The following is a 24484-nucleotide window of genomic DNA, read 5'->3' as shown; positions in this document are numbered from 1 at the left end:
TTTTCTGTTAGATTGACGAGAGAGTTGTCTCTCTTGAATGGAGTACATCAGCCATCATTAACTTGGTGCCCCCCACATATTTTGGACTACAATTCCCTGAAAGGTCGTCTTACTCCTTATATACCCAGTCAATCACTTATCAGGATGTCCATTCTGCACAACATAGGAAGCGGACCTTTCGTGTAGTGGCTGGATTTCCCTACCTTTAAATATTAGACAGGTGCGGTCCCTGTTATCTTTTCAGTACCTACTGAAGACCTTGCTTTTTCAACAAGCTTTTTAAGTAGCGACCTTATCCCAGTCTGCGTCTGTGCTGGGATTGCTTTTTAAGATGTTTTTAAAGATGTTTTGTTTTTGTTGTTGTTGTTATGTGCCTTCAAGTCGATTACGACTTATGGCGACCCTATGAATGAACGACCTCCAAGAGCATCTGTCATGAACCACCCTGTTCAGATCTTGTACGTTCAGGTCTGTGGCTTCCTTTATGGAATCAATCCATCTCTTGTTTGGCCTTCCTCTTTTTCTACTCCCTGCTGTTTTTCCCAGCATTACTGTCTTTTCTAGTGAATCCTGTCTTCTCATGATGTGTCCAAAGTATGATCACCTCAGTTTCATCATGTTTTGTTTTAATATGTTTTAAAGCCTTTTGTTTTGTTTGCCACCTTGGGCTCCTTCTGGGAAGAAGGGCGCAATATAAATTTAATAAAATAAAATAAATAAATAAATCAACCCAAGCCACCATGGCTGTACTGACTGGGGCTGATGGGAGTTGTACTCCAAAACATAGTGAGCAATTAAGCCAATTAAAATGCACAAGAGTTCAGATCTCCATTGAGAAAAGTGCATGCCTCCTTTTGTGAAAGAGTGTTCCTAACACATAAGGCTGGCATGCACACGGCAGAAACATCAAGGGAAATCCAAGAACTTGCCCCTCAAAAAAATGGACTCAAATCATTTCTTCCCTCCACAGAGGTGATGGCAGGGACCCCTCCCTGGCTATCACCACTCCTAGATTTCTGGGTGCAAAGATTATTCCTGAATGGCCTCTTCTGCTGTTGGGAGATCTTCTTAAGCAATCCAGAAGTGATTCCAGAGGGAAAAAAGTTTAATATCTTCAGAAGAGGCGATGGCATCTTATAACTTATTTAGTTTTGGTATTTATTTCAGCAGCAGAGAGGCAGGAAGCAGAAGTTTCTGCTTTATCTGAAACCTGCTTTATCTTAATCCTTTATGGCTTTATGGCATCCGGGTGTTGCTAATATTTACACAGAGCAGCTTGTTTTAAAATATTTACAGTGCATATAGCTCCTAATAGTGTTAATATTTTAAAATGCTTTGACACTGAAGGGTGCTAAACTTGCTTGCTAAGGCATTATTAAAAAGGGGGGGGGCTCCTGTGTAATAACTTGAAACCCAGATCAGTTTGGTTGCTTTCTGCTTCTGTTCTTCTTGTGCAATTTTGGTGCAAACACTGCCCTTCTGGACAGAATCTTACCGAAAGGGCACATCTGGGGTGCGTGAGGGTGGGGGAGGCATCTTTGGGAAGCCGTGAGGCAGCCGGTGATCTTTCACCTGAGTGAGGACTCTGCCCTATATGACCCTCCCCCTGCCCCCCCCCAAAATGCATGCTGACTCCCTGCTTTGGAGAAAAGCTCTCTGTCTCTACCGTCAGGATCCCATTTGCCTGGGGCAAGTGTGGGAGGGGTTGCTGCTGCGTTCAGTGCAGGGGGGGCGGTTGGCCTGCTTGGGAAGAGGATCCTGGCCTAGACAGGTCTTTCCTCTGCCCCCTGCATGGCTTCTCTAACCCTGTCTTATATTTCCTGCTGCTTTGGGAGAACCAGTGATATTGGGACTTCACTTCAGCAGCCCTTGCTCTAACCTTCATCTTCACCTCAAACCCATTTGCATGCCTAGCAACTAACAGGAAGGAGTAACCCACCCACGCCGGTTTAACAGGCACCTGGACCATGTGTCCGGGATCTCTAGCTGAGAGAAGGGAAGGAGGCAGGGGCACAAAGGGAGGAATCTCGGCATGCGTTTCTTATCTTTCTTTTCCAGTTCATGTGTGTTAATTCCACCTGTTCTGTTACCCCTTCACCCAACCTGGGACATAAGGACCCCCTGGCTCCAAGGTGGCTGCTTTGGGGGCATCAACCCTCTGGGTGACGGTTACCCCAGCTTTTTTTCAGCTGGGGGTGAGGGGCTGGTTTTGTTTTTAGGTGAGCGGGTGAAAGAACATATTTTTGTTCAATAGATACTATTGGGAGGGATATTGCTGTTTTTTTTAAAAAATGTTGTATGGTGTGCAATATTGTACTGCCTGAATTTTGTAGTTTTATTTTTATTTCTTTTGCTAATTTTTGTCAGCTGCCTTCCAGGCCTCTGTGGCCAACAGGTGGCCTAGAAATGGGCTACAGCATAAGGCAGGTGAAAGCTTCCGGCGAGCCTCTGTGGGCAGGTACAGAGTTCTACAAGTGGGGCTGAAGGTCTGGGAGGAAGATACGAATGTACGGGGTGGGAGGGGGAGGGGGCTTCCTTAGCCTGAGGTCCATCTTGTGGGCAACTTGTCAGCAGTGGGCCAGAGGCAAAAAGCGGGCAGTACAATGGATGTGATGTTTACCTTTGTGCAGTGGGGTACATTCTAGCTACGCAAAAGCCAGAGGTTTCCACCCACTGCCCCCCATGTCTCCTTCCAGGCAAGCAAAAGGCATGATCACAGTCCAAGGTCCCATTCCAGTCACTGAGGAGAGCATGGAGCCGGCTTGCGGAGTAGATGCAGCCTGGAGAGAGTCCTGGGGGCCAGCTGGACATGCCTGGAGGGCCGCGTTCAGGTCCACCTGGCTGATGTGGGAGAAGAAAAACTGAGGCCAAGGCAGCCAGGAAAGGGCAATGGGCTGGCATTTGCCCGCCTCTCGGCCGCAGCACTTCTTGATGGCTGTGTAGCTGCTGCCCATTTGCTACCGGGCCAAGTTCAAGGTTCTGGTCTTGGTGTACAAAGCTCTATACAGCTGGGGACCAAGATACCTGAAAGACCGTCTTACTCCTTATATACCCAGTTGATCACTGCGCTCTGCCGGTGAGGGCCTCCTGCAGATGGCATCTTACCAGGAGGTCCGTTCCGTACAGCATAGGAAGAGAGCATTGAGTGTGGCGGCACCTACCCTGTGGAATTCCCTCCCCTTAAATATTAGACAGGCACCATCTCTGTTATATTTTCGGCGCCTTTTGAAGACTTTCCTCTTTCAACAAGCCTTTTAAGTTGAGACCTGTCCCAGTCTGCATCTGTGTTGGAATTGCTTTTTAATATTTGTTTTTAAAAAAAACCAATATGTTTTTTAACCCTTCTTTAAAGATGTCTTTAAAGCTTTTTTAAAAAATGTTTTTAAAGTTGTTTTGTTTTAATGTATTTTAAGGTCTGTTTTTATGATGTTTTTAAGTGTTTTAGTGCTTTTGTTTGCTGTCCTGGGCTCCTACTGGGACGAAGGGTGGGATATAAATCAAATTATAAATAAAATAAATAAATAAAATAGCAGATTGGCCAGCTAGCAGGTGGACACATAGTATGTTTGTTTCCAACTGCAACTCAGAAAGAAGGTGGCAAGGATACCGCTCTCTACTGCAACTGTCTCCAAGCACAAAAGCCCCTTCAGCATCTTGTCCTCAGGTGGCCACCTCACTGGCCTCCTCTGAGGGCTCCTTGTTCCTCTCAGCAGGAATCAGGGAGGAGCAAAATTGGGCTTGGTCTGAACCACTGCCAGCAGCAAAAAGTGAGGCTCCATGTTTGGATAAATCGAGGCTTCCCACCCATGCTAGGGATCATTAGGAAAGGTATTGAAAATAAAACAGCCGATATCATAATGCCGTTGTATAAATCTATGGTGCGGCCGCATTTGGAATACTGTGTACAGTTCTGGTCGCCTCATCTCATAAAGGATATTATAGAGTTGGAGAAGGTTCAGAGGAGGGCAACCAGAATGATCAAGGGGATGGAGTGACTCCCTTACGAGGAAAGGTTGCAGCATTTGGGGCTTTTTAGTTTAGAGAAAAGGCGGGTCAGAGGAGACATGATAGAAGTGTATAAAATTATGCATGGCATTGAGAAAGTGGATAGAGAAAAGTTCTTCTCCCTCTCTCATAATACTAGAACTCGTGGACATTCCAAGAAGCTGAATGTTGGAAGATTCAGGACAGACAAAAGGAAGTACTTCTTTACTCAGCACATAGTTAAACTATGGAATTTGCTCCCACAAGGTGCAGTAATGGCCACCAGCTTGGATGGCTTTAAAAGAAGATTGGACAAATTCATGGAGGACAGGGCTATCAATGGCTACTAGCCGTGATGGCTGTGCTGTGCCACCCTAGTCAGAGGCAGCATGCTTCTGAAAAGCCTCAGGAGGGGAGAGTGTTCTTGCACTCAGGTCCTGCTTGCGGGCTTCCCCCAGGCACCTGGTTGGCCGCTGTGAGAACAGGATGCTGGACTAGGTGGGCCACTGGCCTGATCCAGCAGTCTCTTCTTATGTTCTTTGATCACTGTTGCAAAGAAGGAAGGAAACATCTTTGCTTTCTTAAAAAGAAATGCACTTGTGGACTTCATTGTACAGGGAAAGTTTACATTAATTCCTGCTTTATATATGCTCTTAGACTTTGCAAAAAGGGGGGGGGCGAGAAATCAAGCCATTGCAAAACCTGCCTCTGTTCCTGCTCTGGCACTGAAGTTTGAGAGTCTCGTCAATTCCTTTTTCTTTTCACGAGTGCCAACCAACATCGCAGATACATGTTCTTAGGAGAAACAACTGGCACCTGCAACAAAATCTTGCAGTGTGCCCTAGTAGAGGGGCTCCCATTTAGTGACCCAGCCAGCCTGCTGCACCCTGCTCAAGGATGCTATGAACACTCTGCCAGATTTCTCTCTCTCTCTCTCTCTCTCTCTCTCTCTCTCTCTCTCACACACACACACACACACACACACACACACACACACACACACACACACACAGTTTCCCATTTTTCAAGTGACGCTCAACATTCTGTAGTTGAAATAAAACAATTCACCTGGCTGTTTTGGGAGGATTTTGCTGCCTTAGGGAATTTCTTTTTAAAAAATGTATCTCTGCAACCCTTAGAGTTCCCCCAAGCATACTGATAACTCCCTCTTCTTCCTCACTAGCCTCTTCCGGACTCCAGCCCTGGCTAGATGGCTCTGCAGCTCAGGCATCTCTATGAGACCAGCTTCCACCATACTGCAGTAGCAGTGAGATCCATGCTCAGATCAGCCAGCAAGCAAGGTGTGCATGCACAGACCTGCGTGTTGCTCTTAAGAGGCCTCTTTGCTAGTCTGGACGATTCCTTTGGGATTCCCTACAAAGGCGGCTGAGACGCACAGGGCTGTGCTCACCCCACCCCACCACCAGTTAGACATCCTTCTGACCATGTCCCACTCTGGGTCTGAGTCTTCAGAGCCTGTGAGAGTTGTGTGCAGTGTTATGGGGAGATAAATTCCTTTTGGTTGCAATTATCTGTCTGGTAGAAAAGGTGTGAATTTGCAGAGTTAGGATGAGTCTGTATTTAGTTATTGCCAAACTTATTTGTTTATTTATCTATTTTTTAAAAATGAAGCTTCATATTTAGAGGCAATTCTTCTGATTGACCTCCACCACAAACAATTAAAAGGAAATGGGTACATCATAGGGGTGTGCCTCGAACACAAGATTCAGTTTGGACCCCAATTCAGCACTTTAGAAAACAGTCCACCTCAGTCCAAGGTGTCTCACAAGCTGCCCAATTCGGCTCAGGGTCTGTCTGAGTCTGCTTTATTTCTCTTTCAAATCCCTTCATTTCAAAAAAGTCTATAACTGCCCCCCACATACACACTTTTGACAGATTTGTGGATGAGATTTGCAGATACATTAGCTCCTCTGGTGTGGATAAAGCCTCCCACGTTACAGGGAAATTACAGCTTTTGTGATGGACATCTTTAATGTTACTGTTAAAGGAAATGTCTGTAACTGTTTATTTAGGAGGTAGAATTGGGTTAGATTTGCAGGCAAGGTCACTCCTTTTGAGGACATGAATCCTGGCACACTTCAGAAGAATATCTGTAGTGGTTTCCCTCAAGGGCAGCCACTATAGTTTTAGGGTGGGTTTAAAAAAAGAATAATTTAATTGCTGATGCTTTGTGGGTAATTGATCTGAAAAGTTCAGATATGAGAGAGATCCCCCAAACAGCAGGCAAGTGGATCCAGATGCTTTTGTGCAAGGCATCTTGAAAGCTGATTTTGAGGTAGGAAAGACTGAAAGGAATTTGCTTTCCAGGTAAAATCTGATTGTAAGCTAGATCTGTCAGTTGTGAAGCAGCTCCTCCTCTCCTGATCCTGGCATTTTCCTTATATAGTAAGCTTCGAGACATAGTTTAACTTCTAGTAGATGCTTCTCTGCATGCTTTTCTTAATGTCTAGACCACTAAGGCACCACGAAGCATTTCAGCCTCCTGCTGGTCCTTCTTTAGGCTTAATATATGTTTTAGGTTTTGTATATTGTACATTTTCAACATTGTAAGCCACTTTGAGACCTAGATAGTGAAAAGCGGGATATAAATTTTAAAGATAAAATCAAGATATAGATACAGATACATACCATATCCTCCTTGTGAGCTTTTCATTGAAATCTGGCTGACCACAGTTGGATCCAGCAAGGAAATTCTTACAACACTGATTTTCTTTGTACTGTATGGGAGGAACATTCTGAATTTCCCCCCTAGTTAATTGTTGTTATTGATTTACAGTATTGCAGCACAGATACAAATAGGCATCCATGAAATAGAGACCAAGGGTTGTAGCCCAGCTTAGTTCTACTCAGAGTAAACCCACAGAAATTAATGGCCCTTAGTTAGTCATATCCATTAACTTTAATAGGTCTACTCTGAGTAGGACTAGTGTTGGATACAACCCTTAGGCTGCAATCCTATACCTATTTACCTGTGAGTAAGCCTCATTGACTTACCCCTAAGACTTAAGAGTCTAAGGCTGCAATCCGACACATCTACTCAAAAGTAAGCTCCATTGGGTTCAATGAGACTTACTCCCAGGTAAGTGTTATTGGATTGTAGCCTAAATAGAGACAGATAGGATTGTGCTGTGGGTTATTCAATGGAAAGAAAAGTCCACAAATTATTCTACGGGTTACACGGTGTGAGCGTGCTTTGAGATCAACAAGTTGTGAAACAGAACAATATGAAAATAGAAGTTTACAGAGAAGAAAAAGATTTAGTTCAGAACCCATTTCAGTGCCTCGGATAGTGGGACACTTGGCCTTGGAGCTTTCCATAGGCATCATAGATTCGTTTTCTGAAGCTTTGGATATCTCCCCATTGACTATAATGGGGGAAATCAACAAATGGCTATATATAACTTTTTTGTTTTGGGGACAGAATTGGATTAAACATGCAGACATAGCATGTTCTAAGAGCATGAAATCTGCCTCATTTCAGACAAATGGGTCCAGGTGAAAGGCAGCTCAGTGGTTGGGCACCTGCCTTGCATGCAGAAGGTCCCACGTTCAATCCCCAGCAGCATCTCTAGGTGGGGCTGGGAATGCCCCCTGCCTGCTGAAACCCTTGACAGCCACTGCCAATCGTTTAGAGATAGTCATGAGCTAGATGGGCCGGTTAACAGGAGGCAACTTCCTATGTTCCTAAGTCAGGGGGTTTCTGCAAGGAGTCTCCATAATTTAAGGATTTTTTGAGGGGATGTCTACGCTTTTTTTTATTTTATGACAGAACTGGATAAAATTCACAGGCATAGTCATCCCTTCTGAGGGGATAAAGTATGCCAAATGTTCGACAAATAGGTGCAATAAGCTTTATACAAGGAGCCTTTAAAGTTTATAGGGAGTGTTTTTTTTCTAAGGGATGCTCTGTCTAGAGCAGTGGTTCTTAACCTTTTCCACTGCCAGCACCCCTTGGATTTCCAAAATTTGCTCTCACATCCCCTGAAAAAATACCATTCATTTTTTTTTTATTTTTTTTTATTTTAATGTGTGTTTTAGCCTAACTTAGCTAAAACAAATGACAGTTTTCCAAAATCTTTGGTTGGGCCTTGCACCCCTAGAAAAAGTGTCTTGCATGCACCCCAGGTTAAGAACCACTGGTCTAGAGTCATAAAATGACACCCCCTCCACCTTTCACTCCTCCCCACCGCCTAGCATTTTCCTTTTTGTGGAGCTTGTCTGTGGGAGGCTAAAAATGTATCAAAGTGAGCTTACAAACAAACACAGCCACCCTCCAAAGCAGGCCTGAAGTTTTGGAATAAGCCTGTTTCAGTTCAGACCACTTTGAACCACAGTCAAAATCTCTCCTAAGTAGGATCTTTTGTCTTAGGTTTTGCTGGACCCCCCTCACCCCCCAAATAAACTGTAGAAGGAAATTATCCTGGAGAATTTTGAAGGGAAATCTCCAAAACAAAAAGGCATCAGAATCATCTGGATGAAGGAATGAAACAAAAACAACCTTGCGGTTTAAGAACGTATCTATAGCCAACACAGAGCTTGGAAGATTACTTTTAAAAAGTAATAAATTACAGTTACAATTACATGGCCCAAAAAAGTAGTACAATTGCTCTGAAAGTAGCTGATTACTTTACTTTTCCTCCAAAGTAATCACTACAATTACATTTCAGTTACTTTTAAAAAACACCTACAAGGTGCTGGCCTTGGCTGCTGCACATCTAAGTAGCCTAAAACAACATTAAAAATAAACACACACATACAGAGGTAGTAGAATAATTATTTTGATTCATAAGATAGCAATGGTGGTCTCTCCGCTGGTAAGGGTGGTGGGGAGGGGGGCAGAGACCACTACTCAGATCTTTGCACATAAAACCAAGTGCAACCCCCCCACTCATCCAGCCAGCATAATCTCTCTTACTTAACAGACCCTGCCCTGCCACCAACTAAGGCACACCCACCCAAGCAAACATTTTCCCCTGAGATGCAAAAAAGTTAAAATACTGCAAATGCAGCACAGTAGCCAGAGAGGGTGGGGGAGGCCACTTTGTGTGCCAAGTGCAAACACAGTGTTCTCTCTCTGTCTCTCTGTCTCTCTCTCTCTCACACACACACACGTACACGTATGTTGTCATCTTTCACCTCCACAGTTCTTTATCTCCATTCTGCTGCTGCCTCCTTCTCCTCCTTTACCCATGTTCTTGACCTCCGGATCCTTTTTCCCTCCACTCCATTCTTCACCACCACTATCCATTTTTTAAAACAATTGTTTTCTCCACTCCACCCCATCTCACTCTCCGCCTCCTCCCTCGTCGCCTCCTACCCATCCACAGAACATGAGGAAAGAGTAACACTGCAGAGAAGCCCAGTTTGAGGCACATGATTTTCATCCACAAATCAGAGGAGCAGAAGACGTCCCCTGCTCCCCCCCAAGTAATGCCCAAAAGTAATTCTGGAAACGTTAGAATTACTCCACAAAAGTAGTAAAATTATTCTTAGTTCTATTACAATCAAAATGTAAAGGAATTACCCACTCGTTGCTCAAAAAAGTAATGAATTACAAGTAATTCGTTACTTGTAGCTAGTTACTTCCAAACTCTGAGCCAACAGATAGCTTGTTTTGCTTCTTTCCTGTGTTGCTGCTGTTTCTACAGAGCATCTAACCTAGAAAATTATATTTCTCTCATTAGTCATCTTAGAAATCTGTCAATTTTTTTTTAATTTCAAAGCCTTTGTATTGGTCAATGTGATATGATGGTGACATTGGATGAAGACAGCCTTTTGGGTTTCAAACTGGAGGTTATGTTTGATTTCTATTTTGGGTGCATTAAACGTTCAATCTGAAACTGCAGTTTGATGTAAAATCAGACTGATTACAATATGTTACTACTTAAGCAATGACTCTAGCTGTTGGAAAAACCTGGTTTGCCCAAGATGCATGTTTTCAGCCTGCTATGCTTAAACTACTCCACTTAAGGAAAGGTGGGCATGGTAAATAAAAAACACAGAGCACACCTAGAAATCTGCTAGAATATATTTCACCTCCCATTGCAATCATGCTTAGGATAGTTGAAACTGACCACGGGGAGATGGGGAGGGAGGGAAGAGGAGTGGGAGGAGGAAGGGCATAGGGGAGGAGGGGGATTGGAGCAGGCGGGAGGAGGAGGGCAGGTTTGATCATTTGCATGCTTATTGAGTTCAGTGGGATTTACTCCTGTGCAATCATGCTAAGGATAGGTGAAACTAACCATGGGGTAGGAGGAGAGGGAGGGGACAGGAGAGGGAAGGAGGGGGAGGGGATTGGAAGGGGAGGGAGGAGTGAGGGCGAAGGAAGGGGGAGGGAAGAGACAAGAGGGAGGGAATAGGAGGGAGGGGAGGGCAGGTTTGATCATCTGCATGGTTTTTGAGTTCAGTGGGACTTTCTCCTGTACAGTCATGATTAGGAAAGGTGCAACTGACCTGAGGGAGGGGAAGGAGGGGGAAGGGGGAGAGAAGGGCAGGAAGGGTGGAGGTAGGGAGGGAGAGGGGAAGAGATTGGGTGGGTGGTACTGGGTAGAAGGAAATTCCCTTTCCTTTCCAAAAGGAAAACATTGTGAACAGTATCATTGCTTTTCAGAGTTTTCCCCACCTTTTTATTCTACAGCATGCACATGTAGCTTCCCACCCAAATTTAAACCAGAGCTGTCCCTGGCCACATCCACACCAGGCCTTTATTTCACTTTAGACAGTTATGGCTTTCCCCAAAGAATCCTGGGAAGTGTAGTTTGTGAAGGGTGCTTAGAGTTGCTAGGAGACGCCCTGTTCCCCTCATAGACTTTCAATCAGAGTGGCTGACTGTTAAACCACTCTGGCCATTGGAGCTCTGTCAGGGGAATGGGAGTCTCCTCTCAGCACCCTTCAGAAACTACACTTCCCAGAATCCTTTGGGGGAAGCCATGACTGTCTAAATTGGAATAAAGGTCTGGTGTGGGTGTGGCCAAGTGATTAGCTGAGCTAAACAGCTGTGAGTCTGGCTTTTAGAACAATGTTGGTTCTTACTGAGCATGCTTGTAATATCATAGACTCCAATGTTAATTTTCTTAAATTAATTAAAAAGCAGCAATGCATTTTTTAAACTTTTAAACTGCAGGAGATGAAGGTCAGCATATGGGACAAGGTCTGTAATAGGACTACAGGTACTTTGTGAACATGGGTGATTTTTAATTAATTTCAACAAATGAGACCGCTGACAGAAAAAAGTCCAGCAGGCATCTGGATTTTCCCCCTCTTGTTTTATATTTTGAACTCTTGATTCTTTCTGACTGTTTTGTGTATCACCATGAAAATTTAGAGTGTTGTTAAGCAAGCGTTTCTGAGTTCAGGACTATATGTTTTGTAAGGTTTTGTTTTGAAATGAGCTTATGGTAGACGGAAGAATGGCATGGGGGATATTTTCAATTTAACATTGCGGAATGTGAAAAGTCCATGCTGGCTCTAGTATACAGCCACTCTCGTGGCTGTATAATATGTACACATAACACAAGCACACACACTTTGGTTAAGATGATCCTTCATGTTGTTTGCTCTGGAGATTCCCACATTAGAGGACTTTAGCTTCATTCAAACTCAACGTGAGGCGGCTTTTCTCCTGCTTCATGGCTTCCCTCTAATAACTGGATTTTCTTTCCCTCTCTCTTTGTCTTATAGTGCCTGTATGGTTGTTACGTTCATTCTTCAATCATCCCCACTTTCCACAGAAGGTGCTACTGGCTTCTTCAGGTAAGTCAATGTGGCATTTGTATCTTATGGCAAGCAGCTCTTCTGTATGGGTTTTTGGTGGATCCCAGCTGTCGTTGGTTCGGGGAAGACATTTTCTTCTCTCTGTTGTTGTCAAGGGTGTTTTCTGTGCTTCGTGGCTGGAAATGAAATGAGGGCTTCCATTTTAATGAATTCTTGTTTTGAGGGCTCTACATTTTTTTGCCAGAAGGGATTATTTGTTGTGGAGAGCTTTGTTTTCTGCTTCTTGTGGTGTTTGAAGGGACAGCTGTGGAGGCCTCCTGAGAAACCTGAGGCTGATGGCTTTCGGACTGAACAATTTGTACCAATTTCGCTGTCAGAGTGAAAGTAAGCTAGCTGGCCTTGATCAAAGGAGGAAATAGGTTAATGGCAGTGATTTAATGAAGAAGGAACTGGGGGGAGAGGGAGAGAGTTCAATTTTCTTTATGGCAGTTTTATTTAAGACAACAAAGTCAACAGGCTTCTCTGGTGTCAAGTTGTGGGTGAAGCGAAATCTAGCAAAGCCAACATGAAGGTAAATGTGGCCTGCAGCCAAGTCAAATCACCCCAGTTGTTCAAGCTGCACCTGAATGCCTTTTTACTAGCAAGTGGCGGGGGGTATCACCCTACTCTCTCTTGCCTATGAAGAGACACCTTTCTAAGTCAGGCTGGCTCCCTGCAGATTTCTTTTTCTTTTTTGGCCAAGCTGGAAACCTGCTGGCACCCACCTGGTCCCAGGTGGAGGCGCCAATGTGGCATCAGTTGGTGAATGTTGGCTGAGCCCAGCAGCTGCCACACCCTCAGAAGATTTCCAACCTCTAAGTCAAGGACTGTTGGGGAAGGTCTTCTTGTTTCTGTTACATCTACGTTCCTTAGTGGCAAAGCTTCAGACTTCACTGTTGAGTGGAGATGATTTGAGTCTGAGGCCAGGTGGGGAGACTAGACTCTCTCTGTCTTCCAGTAAGAATTCACGTACTGCGAGTGATGCAGAAATTGTGAGTCTGAAAGCAGCTTAGCATCTCTTTTTAATATGATTTTGGTCTGTGCATCAGTTTAAAAATGCCCTGAGGATCCTAAGTGAAAGGGCTGCTGCTGTAGGAATGTTTGTGGGTCTCCCATTGCTGCCACGTGAGAGGCCCTGCCTGTTTGAGAGGAGAGGTCAGGATGCTTTTAGGGGAAGGTGACGCGTGGCAGGGGGCGCCAATGCATTTGGCAAGGCATAGCAAAGTAAATAATACCACTGCATATCTATATCATCTATGTCTGTGTTTATATCTATATTTATATCTGTATCTGTTTATAAAAAAAAATCCATCCATTACTTTGAGGGCTGCTTGCTGAGTGCCTTGAACATTGTTTCCACGTAGGATGCAGGAAGAGGGCTTGTGGCTTACTGTTTTGTTTGGGGTTTTAAGGAGCAACATTCTGAGAAAGGGTGCTGAATGGCCCCACCCTTGTGCTCCTTGTTAAACGATGGGATTCCTTCTGGGGGTTGATGTCAATCAGAGGAAACTGCCAGAGAAGGGAAATCCAGCACAGGCCAAGAAGCACACCTGCACAGCCTCAAGGTCCATCAGGCAGGAGAGAATATTCTTTTCCAGCTTTACTGAATATATTTCCTTTTCTGACTGACATGATCAGGACTTCAGCTGACTGGTCCTTGGTCCTGAATTGCCTTCTCCTCTAAGCAACCTGGTGGGAAAAGAGACCCAGGTATAGGAACCTAACACTGAGTCAGACCTTTGACCTGTCTAGAGCTGCAGGCAGAGGCCCAGCAAACTACTGTTTTGACCACTGGGGATGGTTGGGACCGAAACTGCAACGTTTTGCTCTGATCTGCTGTTTCTTGCTCTGTGTGTGTGTGTACATGCTGCAGTTCTGCCAAGTGGGAGCCATGAGTATTGGGAGATGTGCAGGACAGGCAGCACCACCACTGCCCGGGCTCGATTCATCACTGGGCTTAGAAAATCCAGAAACCAGCTCAGTTTTTTCCAGTTACACACCACCCTTTCAGATCATGTGGCACTCCTGTCTATGTTGCTGGGAGCGTGATAGGGTATAAATTCTGCCTCCATCCCTGCTTGAGCCCTGCACCCAAACCTCCTTGCCTAGTGCTCCTCCAGTCACTGCTGTGAGGCTAGGGATTTGCCTCCTGGTGCGTGTGTGCGTGTGTGTTTTGCTTCGTCCACCTGGAATCACCTGGGGAGTGAGTGGGTCCAAGGGGCTGATGTGGCAGAAATTTTGGAATTCTCACTGGACAGATCTGAACCAGAAGTGCCAAGGACTTCTCCTCTCAGCATGAAGGAACCTTCGCGCTTAGGCTCTGTCTGTGCAAGCGGTGTGGGGGACACACTGAGCTGGTCAGTGTCACACTCAGGAGTTGCCAATGTGGTACACTCCAGCAGGTGTAATCATCCAGGGTCTCGGGGGGGGGTTGTTCCTAGACCCCTTACTTTTTTGGAAGCAGGCTCCCTATGTCTTCAACATCCTCTGAGCCAATCATCAGGAAGGAGTGTGTTAGCCACCGAGAAGAGTCTTCTAACATGCTTTCTTGTTCTTTCCTGCTGATTGGAGACAATCAGAGGGAAAGTAGGCGAGTCAGCTACTGAGAAGACTTTTCAGTAGCTAACACTCTCCTCTTTCCTGCTGATTGGCTCCTAGGGATGTCTGTTGTGGGAGAAGGCATTAACAAAGATCTCATTCTCAATCTGGCAGCAACAAAAAGAGAGCAGGGGCGTGACTGTGACTAACGTGAAGGGATCCTGCTCTTCTCAGTTTCCCACTATGCTGCTGTGCTGCAGATGTTATTGGACTACAACTCCCATCACTCCTAGCCAGCATGGGCCAAGGTCAGAAATGATGGGAGCGTAGACCACCTTCACATGGGCCGCCCATGAAATGCCCATTGCACTCCTAAGCCCTGCTGGGTACCTGCAGCAGGCTGTGGTTTCCAGGGAGTAGTGCCTGGGGATGGGATTCATGAGCCAGAGGCAGTGCCAGTTCAAAAGCATTTTGTCAACCTAACAGGCCGGTGTCAGCTTGAGTTCATTCTTTGTCTGCTAGCCGCTGCCATTACTGACCTGTTTTTTCCCCTTGCAAAATATGATACTAATATAGATAACTTTAAAGGAAGTATTGATATTTTGAAAGGAAATATCAATAAAATTATCATTCTTAATATCAATATTTTGGAGGATTCCATATTTGAAAATAGCCATGGAAAATCGCTACATAAAAACCCGATCTGCAATGACAGAGAATAAGTGAATTAATGGAAAATTCAGTGCCAAATTCGAATTGAGGGTTCTCCCCAGTGGGCCCAGCTTGGAGCACTCTAGTTTAGGGTGCTCACTTTTGACTTCACACAGTGAGCTGAGACACCAGTCCCTAAATCCATCTTTAAAAGACATGCTGACAGACGAGTGGGAGGGGTCACGCATGCGTGTGCGCACAAAAGGCACATGGAACCTGCCACGGTTAGCATACCGCGTTGGAATCGCTGGATGCAGCTGACCTCTTGACCCGGAGGAGCCAACTGAAGCCTGGATGAGGTCAGGCTGGGAACTTACACAGGAGCCAGAAACTCCACCCCTCCCTGGCACTCCGCCGGGCCTTGATCCACACATATGCTTCCATGTGCTTCCCTTCCTCCTGAGTAGCTTCATGGGCAGTAAGCCGGGTGCTCAGTGGCAGTGTTCCTGCCTGGCTCAGCCTCTCCTCTGCTCTTGTGGCCCTGGATTGAGCAAGGAGAGCTCTGAGGGCGCCTGGCGTGGGGTCCCCCAGTGGCTCCTCAGGATAAGGGGCAGTGTGGAGATTTGCTGGAGGTGCCTGCTCCCCTTTCTGCCCATCTGCGGAGACCTTGGCTTTAAGGTCTGGGTGGACATCTGGGAAAACTGGGGGATGTCTTTCTCCCCCTTTCCCTCCTAAAACCTTTTTTGTTTTTCTGAAAAATTAGAAGGGAAAAATAAACCTGGGGGGGGAAATCCATTCCCCCCCCCCAGGCCTTCACATCTCTAGGTCTGGGCAGGGCTGACCCCTGAAGCTTCTCCAGGATTTGGGTAACATTTCACATTTCAGCAAACTCCCTGCACTGAATTGGAGCCACTAAACTTTTGTGAGAATCCAGCAACATGCCTTAGGCAGCAGACATTTGTTCATTGGATTATTAAGCTGGTGCCTGTGATGGGTGCAGTGGCAGCAAGCTCCAAAGGGAGCCCCAAATGTAATCTGTCCCGTTGGAGGCCTCCATTTCCCTCTCTGAGCCTCCCCCCCCCCATCATCTCCTAAGAATCTGTGACAAAGTTTGCTTAAAGCAACGTTCAGATCCTCCGCAGGCCAAATGTTTGCAGGGATGAACAGGCAGGTAATCATCATCAGCAGCAGCATCATAAACAAGTAACCAAAAGCATTGCACCTGAAGGCTCAATAGAAAAGGCTTGATTTATTTTACTATTTTTTTATAACCCCAAATCTCTTGAATGTTGGTCCGCAGTGCTCACCTCTTAAAAATAAACTCTAACCCTTACTAATGCCCCAAACAATTGAAAACTAGTTCATCCAAAGAGCCAGTGATGGAGGAAAAATCCAGGACGGTACCACTTGGATGGTGAAAATTCACAGGATTCTCTGCACATAGAAAGCTATCAGCGAAAAGGTCAATGTAGTGTTCTTCTCTCTGACACCTTGTTTTCTATGTGCAGGGATTTATTTTTTTGTATGGATGCCAGGTGGCTTTAGAGAAGCCACTGCTCACTCATCCTTGTACCCTTGTATCTGCAAAATGAGGATAATATTCTGGCAAGGTTATTGTTAAGAAGGGGCGTCACTACCGGGGTGTGGGGGGTGCGGATCGCACCCGGGTGACACCATGAGGGGGGTGACACCCAGAGCTGCCCCGCACCATTGCCCGGCAAAGGAGCCAAGAAGCGCTCCGGGTCCTCCTCGGAGGCACGCAGGCAGGCAGGCAAGACCGGGAGCAACGTCGGTGGGGCGAGAAAGGCGTGCCGGTGTTCCCAGGCCTGCTTCTCCGGCTGGGTGCCCCTCCGGTGCGCGCCCTCCCAGGGGCATGGACAGGGGTGGCTGGCCTCGCGCACACGTGCATGCTCAGCACAGGATTTGGGGGCTCGCCAAAGGCCCCCCGGCACCCGGTCCAGTGCACGCTGAAAGCAGGCACCTGCTTGCTAGCGGTGAAGCCCGGATGGGCCTTCCACCGTCAGCTTGGAGTGTGTGCGAGACCAGCCACCCCTGTCCATGCCCCTGGGAGGGCGCGCGCCGGAGGTCCGCACCCCCCACACTCCCACTAGTGACGCCGCTGTTGTTAAGATTATAAAAGAAGAAAAAAGGTACTTCAAAGTGCCAAATAAGAACTATGATTGCAGTGTAGTTGCTTTGGCCTCAGCTGAAAATGGCCATTGGAAATGACCCCTGGCTGTTTCCTCATACCTGGGAAAGGCTGCCTGCAGCTCCAGGCCTTCCCTTCCATGGATCTTTTTCTTGGTGGAAATCCTGGCTCCTCAGCTAGCTTCTCCTCAGTCTGGAGAACTGATTGGGATGCAGGCAAGCCAACTGGAAGCCCATTTTGGTGTGAGCTCATCCAGAAGAGAAGAGGCAGGAGGACACTCTTGTCACACAAAGGGAAATGCTTTAATCAGCCCCAAGGATAGGTTGTGCCTTTGTTGCCTTGCAGAGCAAGAGTGTGATTCATAGGAGTGTCTTCCTGACGGAAATGGGCATCCTTTGATCATATCCTCAAGGTCCCTCAATTTGAAAAGGAGGGAGAAGGAGGGGTGAGCAGGAACGGCTAATCCCTTTGCAGAGACCTGCAGGCAGCATCCATTCAGCAGCACCAAGGGTGAGAGCGAGGCTAAGGAACACAGAGGGACCTTGCACTGCCAAGTGAAGCATTGATGATCAGAGTCCTTGCTGCTGCTGCTGCCGTCTCTATTTCAAAGTGCTGACAAGGAAGGGATTTGGGGCCTGGGCTGTGTAAGTGATTCTCAAGCACCACCTGGTCGTACGTCATTTCAAACATAGTGATCACGGCCATCTGTGCTATTTCGGCTTTTTGAGGCCCAAAATTAGGTATCTTAGCTGACACGTATCTTAGCTGACACTGGCCTTCGCCGTCAAAGGCACCTGGCTGACTCCCCACCCCGTTCCCCAAATTCTGTCACAGTTGGTGGAGCTGCTGCTGAACAATATCTCGGGGTGCATTGGGGTGAGTTTAGGTACAGACTGAGGTTGCCTGACCGTAGGTGCCCGTGTGTGTGTGCATGTGCTGCCTTCACGTCAATTCCGACTTATGGCGACCCTATGAATAGGGTTTTCATGAGGCTGAGAGGTGCCCATAGGCTTTCAAATTTGTGCTTGTGCTCTCTAAGGGCATTTTTATCCATGCTGGTTTTCCTTTTTAATTCAAGAGCGATTCCAGCCAAGCTATTTATAAACTCACTAACTGTTCACCTCTCTGTTCAGAACTAGGTTCCTGGTTCATGGCAACTGCTTGTTAAAATTAGAAAATAACTTTAAAAATGCACGTGCCTTTTTCATTGTTGTTCATTTTGCTCTTTAAAGCCAGATCTGTTTTTACTTTTGATGACCTGTAAACATCTCAGTTGTCTGTCTTGGGGTGGGTGGCAGGGCGGGCTGTGTTTGCTGTCGAAGCTGACTTTGTCCTGTGAAGCTCCTTATTCTTGATGCCTGCAGTTTAAGTCAGTTCTTCTATGGTTATAGGGTGAGGCCAAGCATCAATATTGCTCCAAAGGCACTGAGCCCCTTTTCCTGCCTTCACTTGCCCAACTTCCCTTTGAAGACGGTCATCTAAGTCAGTGACCATCACAACACCTTGGGCATAGTTTAACAATTTGACTCATGCACTCAAAACCCCCGAGGTTGGACTGTTACAATGCGCTCCATGTGGCTCTGCCTCTCAGGTTGACCCGGTAGCTGCAATAAGTGCAAAAGATGGCTGTTAGGCTGCTAAGTGAGACTGCTTCCAAGGACACATTGCGCCAGTTCTGAAAGAGTTGCACTTGGCTGCTCACACATTGCTTGGAACCTGGATGCTTGATTTACACATTTGCATTTACTGAATTTGTATTTATTTATTTAAAAATATTTATTATTTGTTGAATCTATATCCCACCCTTCCACCTGAAGGAGCCCAAGGTAGCAAAGCATCCATTAACAAAAATAACAAGCATTCTAAAAACTGTTTAAAACCTTCTAAAATTGTGTTGTTGTTATATGCCTTCAAGTCGATTATGACTTATGGCAACCCTATGAATCAGTGAGCTCCAGTAGCATCTGTTATAAACCACCCTGTTCAGATCTTGTAAGTTCAGGTCTGTGGCTTCCTTTACGGAATCAATCCATCTCTTGTTTGGTCTTCCTCTTTTTCTACTCCCTTCTGTTTTCCCCAGCATTATTATCTTTTCTAGGGAATCATGTTTTCTCATGATGTGTCCAAAGTATGATAACCTCAGTTTCATCATTTCAGCTGACAGTTCTGGTTTAATTTGTTCTAACACTCAATTATTTGTTTTTTTCACTGTCCATGGTATGTGCAAAGCTCTCCTCCAACACCACATTTCAAATGAGGTGATTTTTCTCTTATCCGCTTTTTTCACTGTCCAACTTTCACATCCATACATAGAGATCGGGAATACCACGGTCTGAATGATCCTGACTTTGGTGTTCAGTGATACATCTTTGCATTTGATGACCTTTCCTAGTTCTCTCACAGCTGCCCTCCCCAGTCCTAGCCTTCTTCTGATTTCTTGACCATTGTCTCCCTTTTGGTTAATGACTGTGCCGAGGTACTGGTAATCCTTGACAAGTTCAATGTCCTCATTGTCAACTATAAAGTTACATAAATCTTCTAGTGTCATTACTTTAGTCTTCTTGACATTCAGCTGTAGTCCTGCTTTTGTGCTTTCCTCTTTAACGTTCATCAGCATTTGTTTTAAATCATTACTGGTTTCTCCTAATAGTATGGTATCATCTGCATATCTTAAATTATTGACATTTCCCCCTCCAATTTTCACACCTCCTTCATATTGATCCAACCTGTTTTCTGTATTGTATGTTCTGCATATAGATTAAACAAATAGTATGATAAAATATACCCATCTCACACCCTTTCTGGTGGGGAACCAATCGGTTTCTCCATATTCTGTCCTTACAGTAGCCTCTTGTCCAGAGTATATTTGTGCATCAGTACAGATGTTGTGGCACCCCCATTTCTTTTAAAGCATTCCATAGTTTTTCTTGATCTACACAAGCAAAGGTTTTGCTGTAATCTATAAAGCGCAGGGTGATTTCCTTCTGAAATTCCTTGATCCGTTCCATTATGTTTGCAATATGATCTCTGGTACTTCTTCCTTTTCTAAATCAAGCTTGGACATCCGGCATTTCTCGCTCCATATATGGTAAGACCCTTTGTTGTAGAATCTTGAGCATTACTTTACTTGTCTGGGATATCAAGGCAATAGTTTGATAATTACTGCATTCCGTGGAATCCCCTTTCTTGGTCAGTCAGTGTGTTCCCCTGTTGATTATTCAACTTCCCTACCCTTGGTTTTATAGATCCTCCGTGGCGCAGAGTGGTAAGCGGCGGTTACGCAGCTGAAGCTCTGCTCACAGCTGGAGTTCGATTCCAACGGAAGGAGGAAGTCAAATCTCTGGTAAAAGGGGTCGAGGTCCACTCAGCCTTCCATCCATCTGTGGTGGGGGGTAAAGAAAGGCTGGGGAAGGAACTGGCAATCCCACCCTATATATACGGTCTGTCTAGTAAATGTCAGAAGACATCACCCTAAGACTTGGAAACGACTTGCACTACAAGTGCGGGGACACCTTTACCTTTTTTACCCTTGGTTTGAATTTCCCTTTCATTTCTCTAATCTTTTGGAATAGGGCACTTGTTCTACCTTTCTTATTATCCTCTTCTATTTCTGTACAGTAACAATTGTAATAGTTCTCTTTGTCCGTATGTACTAGTTGCTGTATTGCTGCATTTAAGGTTCTAACCATGTTTCTTTCTCCTTTTGCTTTCCTTCTTTCTTTAACCATTTTAAGAGTTTCTTCAGTCATCCATTGCGGTCTTTCTCTCTTTTTAACTAGAGGTATTATCTTTTTGCATTCTTCTGATAATGTCTCTGATTTCACTCCATAGTTCTTCTGGTTCACTGCAACTAAGCCTCAAATCAGTTCTTTATTTGATCTTCATATTCTTCTGGGATGTTATTTAAATTGTATTTTGGCATTATGATTGCTTTGTTGTTGTTCTTTAGCTTTACTCTGATTTTCAGTATGACCAGTTCATGATCTATACCACAGTCTGCTCCTGGTCTTGTTTTCACAGAAAGTATGGAACTTCTCCATCTTCTCCTACTATTATATAATCAATTCCTATATTGACCATTTGGTGATGTCCACGTGTACAGTAGTCTTTTCGGTTGCTCGAAAAATGTTTGCATGAAACAAATTATTGGCTTCACAGAATTCAATAAGTCTTTCTCCTGCTTCATTTCTGTCTCCTAAGTCCCATTTTCCCACAATTTCTAGTTCTTCTCTCTTCCCTGCTTTTGCATTCCAGTCCCCCATGATTATCAGAGCATCCTGTTTTGGTGTGTGATCAATTTCTTCCTGTACTTCTGCGTAAAATCTCTCTATTTCCTCTTCTGTGTTTGCCATTGGAGCATAGATGATGGTTATGTTGACAAGGTTTCCCATTAAGTCTCATTGATATCACTGGCTCAGACCTTGCATTGTAGCTCCCAGTTGCTTTTGCTACATCACTTCTCACTATTAAAGCAACCCCGTTTCTTCTAAATTTCTCATTTCCTGCATAAAATATAAAGGTAAAAACATTTTTTTAAACCATTGATCTTTGGGTTGCCAGGAACTATCTTCTTCTGCCATCAAATGCCTGGGTAAACAGGAATGCTTTCAAATTCCTCCTAAAAGTCAATTAAAGTCAATTTAAAGGTTCTGACCTTTAAAACCCTATACGGTTTCGGCCCAGTCTGTCTGAAGGAGCTCTTCCAACATCATCAGGGATGCCGCTCAACAAGATCAGCCTCAAAAGGCCTTCTCTCTATCCCACCAGTTAAAACAGCTAGACTGGTGAGGACTAGGGAGAGGGCTTTGTCTATTGTGACTCCCACTCTGTGGAATTCGCTCCCAGACGATCTCCGTCATGCCCCCGCTATGATGAGCTTCTGCCGGGCCTTGAAGACCTGGCTCTTCAGACAGGCTTTTGGGGTGGGTTAGGTTTATTACTACTGTTGAGATTTTAATGTTCTAATGTATTTGTATGTTTTTATTCTGTACGTTGCCCAGAGTGGCTGGACAACCAGCCAGATGGGCAGCTAATAAATCTAATAAACAAATAAATAAATAACAGTGGGGGCAGATGCAGCTCACCAGGGAGGGCTTTCCATTACCAGGGACCCAGCACTGAAAAAGTCCTGTCATTGGTTGGTGCCAACCGGGAAATCTCTGGTGGTGGCACCACCACCAAAGCTTCACCTGCCAATTTTATGTTTGCCGACTTTAGGATCATGGTGGCTAGCTCAGCCCCCTCAGCTCCTGACCCCCCTGTGGAAGTGCCACCTGGCCCGTCTGACACTCCAACTGGACACGCCACCACTGCTGCCGCCAGAGATTCACTTTGCATGACAGACAGTTTCCCAGCCAAGCGCTGCCCGGCTTCCCACGCCCAAACTGACAGCTAGCAGCGCCCTCCATCAGAGGGGGAAGCTGAGATCAAACCACCTTCACGCCATGCTCAGAGGCGCTTGAGGAGGGAAGTTCAACAGACTGAGCTGTGGCAGAGTCTTCGTTTGCGCGCACGATCCGAGCCTACTTAACCAGACTCGGGGGGGACCCAGTTGCGGAGTCAACGTCTTAGAGTCGCGAGGTCATGCTTAGTCAGAGCTAGAGCAGAGCTGAGTTCCTAGAAAGAGTAGCTAGGTTAATGAGGCGAAGTGCTTTGGATGTATCTATTACTTTAATAAAAAGAGGAAAAGCCCCAGCCAAGTCTGAATCCCTCGACTTCGGGCAGGACAGCAAAAATGCAAATCCTAGCAGATCCAGCAGATATTTGCAGGTGTCCAGCTTCGCTGCCTTCTGCTGTTGCAAACTGATCTGAAGGAATGTTCTACAGCTGTAATTTTTTTGTCTCTTTCTGTTGTCTTTTTACTTCTTTATTTATTTTAACTTTAAATAGCTGGATGTTTAGTTTTGAAATTGCCTGAACGTTCTGGGGAAAGACAGAAATATGGGTGGATGGTTGCTCTGTGGAGCACAGGCCGTTCTCTTGTTTTGCTTTTGTTGATGATCAGAGTGATTAATAAAAGGCAGTTGAACCCAGAAAAAGACACGTCCACAGGTGAGCTTTGCATTGAGGTGGCCAGCTGTGTCCTGATAAGGAAGGCAGGGTAATAACGTCGTGGTAGTTTCGTTGCCACCAAGTACTCTAGAGGGTATCTTTGGAGGGTACCTTTCATGGCCCACTCCTCATTTAGACCTTGGCAAGAAGGCTGAAAAAAAGGCATCCTGCAGTGAGGGTGCTTCATTCAGTTCCCCATAGTGCCAAGAGAGCCACTCCAGGCTGAAGATGAACACATTTTAGCGACATCTCCCTAGAAAGACCTGAAATCCTCACCATTTGCCATTAATCAAGCAAAGGAATGTCTCTCCTTTGAATGCAATTTGTGCTGGGTCCTTGTCAAACATGTGGAAGGGCTTCTGTTCAGTCAACTGCGCTAAGATACGTGTTTGACATGGTAAGGTGTGTGTGTGTAGAGAGAAACACAATGGGGGCTGTGTTTAGACAGCACCAGACTTCTAGCAACAGAAAACAAGCCTGTATTTACAGCGATTAATCCTGCCAGGAATGTGAGTTGGCTTTGCTGTCAGTTTTGGCCCAGCTGAATGGCAGAACAGAACATCTCCCCTTCTGCTGTTGAGAATTAGTAGCTTGGGAGTCTCAAACGCATCTGGCTGTGGTGAGATCGCAGGGCTGGCTGCTCCTTGCCAAGCCGCATGCTGTCTTTTACTGTTATTACACAGAGTTTTGTTTTGTTTTTTTTGAACAGCAGACTTGTGGATCTTGGCAGGCTCACCACGGCTTTGGTCCCCAGCCTCAAACGTAAACCATGCATTACTTCTGTAGCATGGATGATGCTGGCTCCAAACAGACAGAGTGAGAGAGGGAGATGCTCAAATTTATCAATAAGTTAGACTCTATTCATTTAGGACTCAGTAGAGAGTTTGGTTTCCTCTCCCAGGAGAGGTTTTTAATTAGCATGGCAAGGCTGGGGAGATTGTGCCAGTGACTGCTGTTGTGAATGGACGCTGCGTTTATCTTGTTTCCATTGGAGCGTTGCTCAGAAATGTCGCAGGTCTTCTGTACCTTTTTTGTTTCGTGTTCATTTCTCTTTGTCTCTCTCCCTCCCTCCCTGTGGGTTGTTAAGCCCTACTCAGAATAGACCCATTGATGCGAATGGACCAAAGTGAGTTATGGCCATTTGTTTCAATAGGTCTACTCTGAGCAGGATTAACATTGGATATGACCTGTGTATGAGTATGCCAGAGGAGAACAGCATTTCACACGTCTGACAAAGCTGGCTTTAGTCCACGAAACATTTCTGCCACAATAAATCTGCTAGTCTTTAACAAGTCTCTGCTGTTTTTGTGCTAACAGACCGTTGTGTCTTTTCCTCTA

The 24484-nt window shown here is 45.4% G+C and overlaps 1 protein-coding gene across 3 annotated transcripts in view; it reads left to right on the top strand.

The window, feature by feature from the left end:
• CAMTA1 (calmodulin binding transcription activator 1) overlaps nucleotides 1-24484 on the top strand; it is a 697561-nt gene that overhangs the window by 360130 nt on the left and 312947 nt on the right. For all 3 annotated transcript variants that reach the window (XR_009759573.1, XM_061602029.1, XM_061602030.1), the window contains exon 4: nucleotides 11686-11757. Coding sequence is in view for 2 of the 3 variants with exons in the window: in XM_061602029.1 (XP_061458013.1) it covers nucleotides 11686-11757 (72 nt within the window). In the remaining variant the exon portion in view is untranslated. The remainder of the gene's footprint in view (nucleotides 1-11685; nucleotides 11758-24484) is intronic.

This window comes from Rhineura floridana, chromosome 18, assembly GCF_030035675.1.
Source record: "Rhineura floridana isolate rRhiFlo1 chromosome 18, rRhiFlo1.hap2, whole genome shotgun sequence".
Taxonomy (NCBI): Eukaryota; Metazoa; Chordata; class Lepidosauria; order Squamata; family Rhineuridae; genus Rhineura; species Rhineura floridana.
This window is presented reverse-complemented; position numbering and strand designations above follow the sequence as displayed.